This window comes from Eupeodes corollae, chromosome 1 (genome assembly GCF_945859685.1).
Source record: "Eupeodes corollae chromosome 1, idEupCoro1.1, whole genome shotgun sequence".
Classification (NCBI taxonomy): domain Eukaryota; kingdom Metazoa; phylum Arthropoda; class Insecta; order Diptera; family Syrphidae; genus Eupeodes; species Eupeodes corollae.
Window position 1 is genome coordinate 173972568 of NC_079147.1, and position 12491 is coordinate 173985058.

Below are 12491 nucleotides of genomic sequence, written 5' to 3' on the forward strand. Positions count from 1 at the left end.
CCTTTTTTCAGGAGATAAGATAACTTATCTTGAAGATAAGTTGGTGCATGCTCCTAACCAGCTTATCTCGCCAAAAATGCCGCAAGATGTTTGGGTTTTCTAAGGCGATGCAAGAAGTTTTTCTCCCCCTCTGATCTGGCTGTTATTTACAAGACTTATATACGTCCAAAGCTTGAGTATAGCTCCCATATCTGGGCCGGTGCTCCTACAACTTACTTAAGCCTCTTGGATAGTATTGAACGTAGAGCATTTAGATTGATTGGTGATATTACCATCATAAGATCATTTACGTCACTTGAACATCGTCGAAATGTTTCTTGTCTCACCCTGTTTTACCGTTATTTTAATGATTTATGCTCTAGAGAAATAGCCAGTTGCATTCCCCCCCTTAAACAGTTCAACCGTAATACTCGCGCTTCTAGGAATGCTCATCAATATACCCTCGAGCCCATCTCGGTCGTACTGTCAAGTACAGAGATTCGTTCTTTAGCCGTACTATGCGAATGTGGAATGCCTTGCCACACTCTGTCTTTCCCAGCTATTGCAATATTCAGGAATTCAAAACCAATGTGCACCGACATCTCCTTTCAACCCCTCTCTCCCTTTCCTAGTGCTCACACTGTGTCTACATAATAAGGGTAATATATCCCCTTGAGTGTGCGCTTATTATAAAAAAAAAAAGCTGCTTTAAAGAGCTTGGCATTCAAGCCATCCGCTCCAGCGGCTTTATTAGACTCCAGCTTAGATATGACAAACTTTACTTCGTCTAAGTTGGGAGGACGGGTTTGTTGGCTTTCGTCGTCTACGTTGAATGGATCATCCTGCCTGACAGCGGAATTCAGTTCGACGTCGCCGTTATACAGTCTGCAGAAGTGGTCCTTCCATATCCTCAGCATTGACTGCGGTTCCACTATGATGTTTCCACTTTCGTCTTTGAAGCCTTCGGTTCTAGGTTTATGTACCTGTGAATTTCGTTTCACCTGTTCATAAAACTTTTGAACTTCATTCCTGCTTTTAAACCTATCAACATCTTCGACCGCACGCTTCTCATGCCCTCTCTTTTTCCTTCTGAGAAGTCGGCGTTTCTCTCGCCTCTTCTGCTTATAGAGCAGCTCTCGTCCTTTTATACAGCGCTGCTTTGCGTGCCTGTTGTTTGGCTGCATTTTCCTGCCGACATTCCTCATCAAACCAGGGGTTCCTTGTTGGTGGCTGTTTGAAACCCAGCACATCAGAGGCGGCTTCTCTGAGTTTAGAGTATATGCAACTTCTGCGTTCGTTTCACCATGGTAAATATGCATCTACTAATCAACTCAAGAAAGATGACGTCGTACTTGTTTTCGATTCTGCTAAGCCACGAATTCACTGGAGAATGGCCATTATTGACAATGCTTTTACTGGTCGTGATGGCCGAGTGAGAGCATGTGAAATTCGCTATGCTGACAGATCAAGAACAAGGAGCTCTATTCAATTACTATACCCATTGGAGATCAACTCTGTTCCTTCGGTTGGAGGATGTAAAAAGTTATATAATGAAGTAACTAACTTATAACTTTCCACTGGGGTTGGAACCCAATCTCCAGTTGAGGTACTAGGCTCCCGATGTTCACCACGGGGAGGAGTTGATAGACAGAAGTGGGTTTTGAGGAAACCCTGTGGACGCTTGTGTCCTCTTGAATGCACATGTCTACCATTTGAGCATCGCACATAGATTACATAATCACAAATTACATAATGAATAAATCCAATCAAATGCTAGGGTTCATTATGAGACACACTATAGAATTTTATGACCCATACACGCTTAAGTGCCTTTTTAACTCTTTGGTAAGATCAGTGCTTGGGTACTGCTATACGGTTTTGAATCCAACTTATAAAAACTTGTGTGAGCGAAACGAAAAAGTACAAAGAAAATTTACAAGATATGCATTTTTAAAATTAAATTGGAGGTTTGATCCTTCACCTTATAAAACCAGGTGCCAGTTATTTGTAATACAAAGTCTGGAAAGTCGTCGTTTATACTCTGGTATAATGTTTATCAGGGACATAGTCTCATACCATATTAAATGTCCTCAATCAATATAAACGCGGTCATAATGAACCAACTTTTTTGGTAGTTGTATCTAACTTATTAAATCTGCTTTAATTTAAATAATAACTTATAATTATTTATAAGTAATATAAAATGATAATTTTAATTTATTACTAGTTTAGTTGTTAAGAATTAATGCATTAGTCTGTAAGGAAAGATGTTCTCTGATTGATGAAATAAATAATAATAATAAATAAATTATGTTATGGCAATTATCCAAGCATTGCCAAACGAAATTCTACACTAAAATTTTCCATAAAAACAATTTTTGGAGCATTATTGTGTGAAAAAAGTGCACAGTAATCTCCTTGTCGTTATTATATTTAAAAAAAAAAGAAAACAGAAAGTGCTATGTTAATCTCTGCAACAAAAATATTTACACTCATAAGTGTAAACCAATATTGTTCTAACATATTTGTTTGGCATTACTTTTTATGTGAACGTGACTTCTTGGAACAACAACAAAAACTGACATATGATAATGACAGCTTTTAATAAAATAAGCAATCAAGTGCAAGTCGCATCGCAAGGCAAGTCGTCCGTTTGTCATAGATTCGTCGAGAAAAAAGAGTTGTTAAATAAAGCAAACTATGGAAAACTTTAAAGGATTGCAAAAAACTTTATTCATTTGGTCATCATCGACTCAAGCATCCATGGAAAAAAATATCAATGACATAAAAGGAATAACTGGAGGCGAAGTTCTGGTGGAAAACATCGATCGAATTTCGATTGGTAACAAACATTTAAACCACTACATTATATTGAAAATATATATGTTTTGAATGGATTTTCTTCCTTAATTAAAGCTTCACATCCCAATTCAACATTTGACCTTATTGTCGTAGAAGGTGCCCGTTCCTCTGATGCATTTGCTAAACTTTTAAGCCTTCTTAAGCCGTCTGGGAAACTACACTTGCAGAAGTACGAAGGCAATGCAGAAATCGTCTGTCAAGAATTAAAACTTTCTGGATTTCTTGATATTAATAAGTCAATTGATTCAATAACTTGCCAGAAACCCGCCTATGAAGTTGGCTCAGCTGTGAAATTGTCCTTTGCCAAAAAAGATGTTGCAGCTGTTTGGAAAATCGACGCAAACGATGGCGAAGAACAGGAAACTATTGATGAAGATGATTTGCTAGATGAAGAGGACAAAGCCAAACCAAATCCAGAATCTTTGAGAGGTAAAAAACAAACAAATTGGGTTTTCAAATAAAAAATATTGTCATAATTCTCATGAATAGTTTGTGGAACGACTGGCAAGAGAAAAGCTTGCAAAAATTGTTCATGTGGGCTGGCTGAAGAATTGGAGGCAGAAAAATCAAAAGCCACTGTTGAAACACAAAATGCTAAGTCCAGCTGTGGAAGTGTAAGTTTAAATTTTATTACTCTTTTAAAAAAGTTAGGTCAAATATAAAAAAATCTTCACTGTAAACATTTTGTCTTTATATCAAACCTGAATTCTTATATTTCATTCCAGTGCTACTTGGGTGATGCTTTCCGTTGTTCTACTTGTCCGTATTTGGGAATGCCAGCTTTTAAACCTGGCGAGAAGGTTCAGCTTGGTGGAAATCTACTAAAAGATGACATTTAATTTATAACACTATCACAAATTTTTGTTTTATAAGACCACTTTAAAAATTTAATAAAAGCAAATTCTATTTTTTAATCTTATTTTTTTTGTGTTAGATCTAATTCCCTGCCACTATTGGCTAGTCCCATCTGATTTATATTAGCAACTTAAAATACTAGAAGAAAATAAAAAAATATTTTTTACCGTGTCATATTCGTTTTAAATATACATACATACAGTTGTGTTCAAAAAAATAGGAGTGTCTGTTCTTTTTAGATTAAATCGTGACTAAAAAGTTGTATAATTTTTTTTTAATTTATTTTTTCTTTTGTATAAAATAGGTAATCCAGTCTTTTATTATTATGCTTGAAGACTACTTTGTTTAAAACAAATAAGGTAGTAAAAACATTAATTTTATCAAAATAAAACGAATTCTTCAAAATAATAGGAGTAAATAAAATATAAAAAAAACTAAAAAAAAATATTCAATATTAAGATTTTTTTTCAGTATTTTGTGGAAAATCCTTTGTTTTTTATAATTTCTGCACATCTGCGTGTCATAGAGTTCACAAGGGTCTGACAACGCTCAACTGGAATTTGGTTCCATGTTTCCTCAACTGCGTCCCACAACTGCCTCGAATTCAAGGGTCTTCGTCGAGAAACACCCCTTTTCACATCTGCCCATACATTTTCTATGGGATTGAGGTCAGGCGACTGAGCAGGCCAGTCCATGACCTCAACCCCATTGACCCGAAACCATTATTTGGCAGACTTACTGGTGTCCATCGTGCCAATGATTTGATGTATGGGGCCAACACCAGCATATGAGAAACTGCCCCATGCCATCACTTTAGCACCTCCATACTTTACCGTTTTAATGGTGTACCGATGCTTAAACTCGGAATTTTCTGGACGTCGGACGTATTGCCTAGAGCCAGTTCCATCGAATAAAACAATTTTGGTCTCGTCAGTTCACAAAATGTTTCGCCATTTCATTTCTCTGCAGGCCAATAAGCATGGCTTCTTGCAAATTTCAAACGAGCACTTTTGGGCACTTTTCGTGAACTGCGAGCGGAAAGATTGTGTTCCAACAATCGCTTCTTATTGTTACGCTACTTACTGCCAGTCTTAAATCTTCCTGGATCATCTTAAAGGACGCAAAAGGATCCTTTCGGCTGTAGCGAACAATACTACGATCGCCATTTTCACTCGTTTCCGTCCCCGGGTTTCGACTTTTTTTTCATATTTTACAGCATTGGCGATCATTTGGTCAGAGCACCCCAACATCAACTTTATATCCTTATAAGTTTTTCCTTCATTTCGCAACTTTTTTATGATTTCTCGTTTTTCGTCGGTGCAGTGCTTTCCTCGGCCCACTTGTTTAGATATTCGATATTCCAACTATTTAATATTCCTATTTTAATTTAGTTACTTACTGTTTATTTTTTTTAAGTTTTCGATTTTTTTTTACGTACAATATTATTTTGAATAGCCTGATTGAGAGTAAAGATCATTTGATCTCTGGTTACAAATGTAAACGGTTATGAATTCCAAACCAGTTCATTGTTTTATCATCTTTAATGTCCCGTTATACTTACCGGTAGAGAAATAGGCTGATTACCAGTATACATATGGTAAAAAAACACTTGAGCAAATTTTGTAAAAGCACTCCTATTATTTTGAACACAGGTTTATATAAACGATATCTTGCAGGCTTAGAGACAAAAACATCAACAAATCAATTTCGAAATTTCAAGTTAACACATTTTTTTGCCAACACATTTTTAAAACTAAAAGAAACTAACTACCAAAAATTATTACTTGTAATAAACATTTTCGAGATATAAGCCAAAAAAACGTTTGAACTGTTGTCATAAGAAAACCACACACAAATTAATTCAGTTGCCAGAAGTTGAAATATTTTGTAAGATGCCAAGTTGGCCAAGAATTTTGGTTTCATATTTTGAAAGCATCCCGAACACAGCCTTCCTTGTTTTAGATGTAAACGTCCGGTTCAGTTTCTCCACCCGCACAGTTTATGATAACAAGATATTGGAAATCATACACGATTTCTACTTCTCTCTCCGCCCTCATTGTCAGTTGATGCAGATCCATGATCCCATGACCCGCGTAGTTCCAAATTTTTCAGGTGAGATTGCCTGGTCTTTGTACCAATACCATTATAATTTGATATTTTGATCTTATTACCTTAATCATAACTTAAATTTGATGTTAATTTTAGTCTTAAAAAGAAGAAAATGATTTTACTGTTGTGCAGTTCTGCAATATTTGAAATATTATGGACTTGTTTTTCGTACAAAATTCGATAAACTACCCCACGCTGCTTGTATGTATTAACGAGTTTTCATTTTACTTGTGTACATTTCATGTTGTTGTGAAATTCTGACTCTTATGAAGTAGAATTTTCTAAAACAGTCTTATCTTATAACCAAGTAATTTGTCAGACAACAAATATATTTTACTTTAAAAGGTTACAACTTTTATTGTTTTACTAATATTGTTTATTTTGACATTAATACTTTATTCAAATATTTACACTAAAATAATTTGATTCAATGCGTCGGTCCACTCCCACTTTGTAGTCAAAGTAAAAGCAGCTCTTGGATAATTTTCATGTGTACTAATAAAGGACTATCTCTTTTAATTGTTTAAATACAATTCGTATTTTTAAGTTATTTAAGTGCCAAGAACATAGGTATTTATTGGGATATGCTCATTTTTTGTACTTCAGAGCGCATCCTAGCCATCTACATCTTCTGTATTAACAATAATTTAAATAAAAACCTACAAGAATGGCTGTCACAGCGTGATTTCAGCTGTTGTTTTATGGTTGTCAACTTGGGAAACTTTTGTTGTTGGTGGTGAGGGACTAGCAGCAGCAGCAACTGACAAAACATTGCTTAACGACGAGGCTCTTGGAGTGGAAAGGAAACTCCCTTTTGATGTTACTGTATCTGTAGAACTTTCGACAGACGCTAGGATTGCCTCTTCAGTTGATTTCTCAGTAAAGATCCATCTTTTTTTGTTGAGAAGGAAAAGCACCATCAAAGCAGGCAAATGTATCAGTGAGAAGTGAAAGAGCTTTCGAGAACTTCCACTATCTGACTTTTGATAGAATTTCCATGCTGAAATTGAATGTTAAAAAAATAATTTAGTCAGTTAAAAGGGCGGAGAGGTTCTTACCAAGGTAGCAAAAGTATGCATTCAGAGGCAGCGTTTCAAGAGCAAACCATGGATTTGTGACATCGAGCAGAGGAGCGGCTACAGAAAGAATGGCAATGGCACCGGTATACCTTAATGCGGTACGACGGCAGAGTGCTGGGTTGGTGACCGACATCATTCTATAGCCAGCCCGTGAGTAATCTGGCCTCAGATTCCATGACAGGGCATTGAAATGTGGAAACTGCCAGGCATACAAAAGACCAGCCAGGATCCAAGCACCCGTATCTAGAGTTCCAGCGCAACCTGCCCAACCCATGAGTGGTGGGATAGCACCTACAAAAGAACCTATCCAGGTGTTGAGAATGCTTATACGTTTCATTGGCGTGTAGATAGACGTATAAAGGAACAGATTTCCAGCTCCCAGAGCAGCCGTCAAACCATTTACACCAAAATAGAGCATTCCCAGACCGGTGGTGGCTGAAATCACAGCAAAGCCAATTGCATGAGCTGGAGTTAGTTGTCCTGTGACAAGAACTCGGTTTTTAGTTCTCGACATTTGTGAGTCGAAAGGAACTTCGTGATATTGGTTGACGGAATTAGCGGCTGCCGACATGAGACCGGTTCCTAAAGAGCAAAGAGCGAAGGTCGTTGGGTCGAAGGCTGCTGGAGCCATTGCGTAGCCTGCCATGGACGTTATTACAACGAGAGCTGAAACAAAATGTTTTTAAGAAGTTTTTTGTTATAATTTATGTTTGGCTTACATGTCAGTCGGAATTTTGACAGTTTTTTGTAATTGCTTACAAGACTGACCGCTTCCGTTGGACTAGCACTCCATGGAAGTCTCTCTACCTTTACTTTCTCCACTATATCTTTAACAGTAACGTTAGAGCTCGTCTCAGTGCGCTTTGACGTATCCAACAGAACAGCATTTGTATTCTCTACTGGAACAGCAACAGAATGAACTAAATCAACTTCACTTGATGTTGTCCTATCATCAATTGCTGCCTTCGCTGGCAGTCTTGTGGCGTACTACGCAAAAAAAAAGAAGTTATGTACAAAAAATTTAAGATACAAAATGTTTACATAATCATATTTATTGTGATTTGTTTTTCACCTTCTGATGACAGCACCACCAATGACGTCCAAGTTCTTGAGGAATGTTCCTCGATTTCAAGACCAATTTTATCATGATTAATCGTTGCAATTTTTACAATGGCAGCATTTTCCTTGAAGAAATCAAGTTTTCATAATTTTAATTCACACACGGTCGAAATCGAATGAAAACAACCACTGAAGTCCAGGTGGAAGAGGAATCGAATTTATTTTTTGCTTTTGATTTTTTGCAAAGGAAAGAAAATTGACGTTTTAGTGTGGTTGTCAGAATTTTTGACACTAGCCCCACGCTGAAAGTTGTGCGAGAGAGATGATTAGAATATTTGAATGTGACATACACTGTGTTACCGACGTGATAAAATGAAATTAAAGGGTGTACACTAGAGATGGCAGAGTAGATTACGTCAAGTAATCTATTCGGTAAACTACGTGTAGTTAATTGGATAAACTACACGTTTGATTTGTTTCATTTCTTACCCTAAATTTGTTACGTGTGCTACCTTCACAAAAAACGTTAAATTTCAAAAAGAATTTAAAAAAAAACTAGTGAATAAGTAACGACTAACGATTGAAAGCACTGAACTACACATAAGAACCAAATATGTTGCGTAAATGAACTAAATCAAGGAATTCGAAGCTTTATTAAAGAAAATTGCAAATTTAATAATCATCTGTTTTATTTTTGTCGTTCATTTTAAGAGTACAGTGTATATGATATCTTTCAATTTTTTGGAATGTTCTTGGTTAAGCCTGTTCCGAATTTTCGATGTTATCTTTTCAATGCAATTTTCAATTTGGTGGTTGAATGGACATTTCAAACTACGTTTTGACGTCTGCTACGTTTAACTACGTTAACTACATTAAACTACATTAACTACCTCATTTATGTAGCAGACGTAATAAATGTAGTAAATAAAAAAAAATCGCATTTCTGCCATCTCTGGTGTACACAAATTTCTATGACTAGTATCGGTTTGTGGGTTTTAACTTTGTATATATAATAAATTAGGTGGCGCAACAGTCCGTAGAGAACCAGAGCCTATTGACTTACAACTCCTAACCATTTCTAATTGCAAGGATGGAGGGGAATTACAGTTTATATGCTGAATCCGAACGGCTAATTTGAAAAAGCACTTTTTCATGACAAGAATTACTCTTGGAGAGTTTGTCAATTCCTCGCAAGAAGCGGTACCCGAGGAAAAAACTTTAATTGCCACAAGCAGGGAACGAACCCAAGGCCACCCGAATGACAGTTTAACGCACTTACCGTCATGCCACGGGTACTACCTTTGTATATTTAATCTATTGTATTAATATGGAACAGTTTTTCTTCGTTTGACGTGGCCATAAAGTGGCGTTGGAGGTTAATTATGCAAGGATTAGACTAGCAAAGTCTACATCGCCGTATCCACTAGGTGAGTCCCACGTAGTCTTCTAGACAATAAAGTTATACAGATTTCTTACCATTATGGGTACTGCTTAATGGGAAGGCATGCTATTCGACTTGGAGACCCTGCAAATGATTTTTGTAGGAGTTGCATGGACGAGGAGGAGGAGGAGACAATCTCTCATCTTCTGTGCACATGCCTTATCACAAAGACATAGAATCCACCTTGGAGACTACTACTTCAACGATACCAGCGATCTAAAAAATTCTGACATGTCTCCTACGCTTCATTCGGAGCTCCAATTGGTGCGACGAGTTAAGCTAATCAAATCTAACAGTCAGTTTTCTTATAAAAAATTAAAATCTACAAAAAATAGTACGCAAATGGAACTAAAATTATTAAAATGTTTTTTTAACTAAAACCTCGTTTCAAAAATAGATTTTTCTTTTTTTTTAAATTTACATTGAATATAGGTATATTCATGTTCAAATAACAACTTTAATGTTCACTTATTTCAATAAAAATAAAAATTTCAAAAAAAATAATAAAAATTGATGTGAAAAATTTTAACATTCTTTCATACACCCATAAGGAACACACGAAAATAACGTTGGCTTATATAAACATTTTTTTGTCAAATCGTGTGATTGTCAACGTTTAAAGTATTGACGCTGTGAAATATGACGTCAGAGAGTCAATGCGTTGGCCCTTTAATTCTAGCTTAAGTCATTGCTTAACTGCAATGGCGAAAGCACTTAAGTCCTTACAATTCTGCTTAATACGTACCAACCTACCCTCATTAATACTTACTTTTCTACATACCCACCCACTACCAACTTTACAATAAGAAATACCGGCAACGAAACATAGTATCAGATCTTAAATTTTAAAACGTTGCTTTTAAATTTTCAGACTGCAAAGAAATCTAAAACACATTAAATAAAATGTATTGTATATAGCTTTGATAGGTTTGAATACAAAAAATTTCAGGTAACGTTGGCAACGGCTGTTTACAATTGAGGCCTAGAAAAATTATGGGAAAAAAAATTGGAAATATCAAGGGAGGTCTGGAAATATGAAGGGAGGTGTAGAAAAGTTAAGGGAGGTCTGGAAATATGTAGGGAGGTCTTGAGATTTCAAGGGAGGTCTGGAAATAACAAGGAAGGTCTGGAAGGGAATTTGCAAGGGATGTCTGAAAATATCAAGGGGGTTTGGAAATATCAACGGAGGTCTAGAAATATAAAGGGAGGTTTGGAAATATCAAGTGAGGTGTAGATAAATAAAGGGAGATCTGGAAATATCAAGGGACTTGAGATTTCAAGAAATGTCTGGAGATTCCAAGAGAGGTTTCGAGATATCAAGGGCGGTCTCGATATTTCAAGGGAGGTCTGGAAATATCAAGGGAGCTGTAGATAAATTAACGTAGGTCTGGAAATATTAAGTGAGGTCTAGAGATTTCAAGGGAGGTCTGGAGATATCAAGGGAAGTCTAGAAATATCAACTAGAAATGTGACCCGCAGCGCCGCTTTGAATGCCTGTTGTTTGGTTGCTTGAAACCCAGCACATCAGAGGCGGCTTCTCTGATTGTATCTTGGCAATGTTGCCACTCGTTTCGATACATTGTTTTGGCGACAGAGAACTTAGAGAGAGGTTACTTGTAGTTCGGTCCGAAAAGGATTTGGCAATCTCTGGCAATTGTAGCCGTTCGACGTTGTACCGTCTGCCAGCACCTCCCTGTTTTTGTGTTGATCGCAATATGGTCAATCTGGTTGACGGTAGATTGATCTAGATTGATTCCTTTGTGGATGTTGAGGTGTGGAAAACGCGTACTGGCTACCATGACGTTTCGCCCCGCAGCAAAATCTATGAGCCTGAATCCGCTGTCGGAAGTTTTGTCGTGCATGCTGTTCTTCCCGATTATTCCACCACATCGCCCAGAACAATTTTAATATCGTAGCTAGGGCACTGCTCATATGTTTTGTCTAGGAGCGATATGTTTTGTCTAGGAGCTCGAAGAACATATCTTTGGTGTTGTCGTCTTTCTTTTCTGTGGGTCGTGCCCGCATATCAGGCTTAATTATAATAGCCGGAAATAATAAAGTTCTACAGTTTACCGGGAATATTAATATAAAATATCCATATCTTCTGCAATTGCGGAATCAATCGATATTTTCTGGAACTTAGTGTTAACGTAACATTTATTTGTTATGAATTAGTTTTTCAGCTTTTTTATACACCAACAAAATTAATTATAAAATTTGGCTGCATTTTCTATGTTTATAGTTATTCAGGTCTAGCCCTTAAATTAGATTTGCATTTATTTATGAATAGCCTAAAAAGTTTAGAAAACATCTATGAATAAGCCACAATGCACTTTCAGAAAATCTGAAGTTAGAACTTTCCCTCACAGATTTTTCCTTGTCACTTATAACTGAAATATAAGATATAAATAAATAATAGAACACCTCTGAACAGCTGACTTCATGCGCCATTTTTCAAAGGTGTTCGCCATTTTTCATGTGTGGGGAGTATGCACATCTTCTTGCATAAGTATTTGTTCCCCACATTTTTTTTATATGGAGTTAATACATATGCAAGTTTATGTGCAAATCGCAGCTTGTTGGCAAAAACGGAGCAACAGTCGAAGTTGGTTCTCTCGTTTAGTTTTTTCTCTCTGCTTTGGCTGCGCATGGTACAGGTCGTGAGAATGTGCGCTCGACAAAGTGTAATTACAACAACAATTTATGTGTAAGTCAGTGGTTGAATTTTCTTTTTCAGTAGGTAAAAAGGGAATAAAACCACTGACTGGCACCATTTGCAAGAAAAAAGCTCTCCCATAAGACGTGTACTGAAAAATTTTGTTGGACAGAGTATAACCCGAAGTCCACGCAAGGTACTATTCTTGACGAAAAGGCATGTGGCAAAGAGAATGGAGTTTGTGAAAGCGCACAGAGATTGGGCAAAAGTGAAATGGATTATGTTCTGTGAAGCAATGAAAGCAAAGTCGTCCTTTTTGGGTCCAAGGGTCGTCGAGAATATGTGGGAAGTACCTAAAATGCAGCATACTATCCACGGTATACTATAAAAGCAGAGAAGACTGGTGGAGGAAAAATTATGATATGGGTTTGTTTCTCATACTAGGGGGTCG

At 36.8% G+C, this 12491-nt stretch overlaps 2 protein-coding genes across 2 annotated transcripts; one reads left to right on the forward strand and one right to left on the reverse strand.

Moving 5' to 3' along the window:
• Positions 1–2599: 2599 nt before the first annotated feature.
• Positions 2600–3755, forward strand: LOC129954142 (anamorsin homolog). The gene is made up of 4 exons (XM_056067856.1): positions 2600–2821; positions 2896–3270; positions 3331–3455; positions 3567–3755. Exons 1-4 carry the CDS (start codon positions 2680–2682, stop codon positions 3678–3680), a joined length of 756 nt encoding a protein of 251 aa, XP_055923831.1. The 5' UTR covers positions 2600–2679; the 3' UTR covers positions 3681–3755.
• Positions 3756–6113: 2358 nt separating this feature from the next.
• On the reverse strand, positions 6114–8200 carry LOC129954137 (protoheme IX farnesyltransferase, mitochondrial). The gene is made up of 4 exons (XM_056067839.1): positions 7957–8200; positions 7604–7871; positions 6864–7550; positions 6114–6805 (listed from the first exon to the last, which is right to left on the reverse strand). Exons 1-4 carry the CDS (start codon positions 8029–8031, stop codon positions 6480–6482), a joined length of 1356 nt encoding a protein of 451 aa, XP_055923814.1. The 5' UTR covers positions 8032–8200; the 3' UTR covers positions 6114–6479.
• Positions 8201–12491: the final 4291 nt, after the last annotated feature.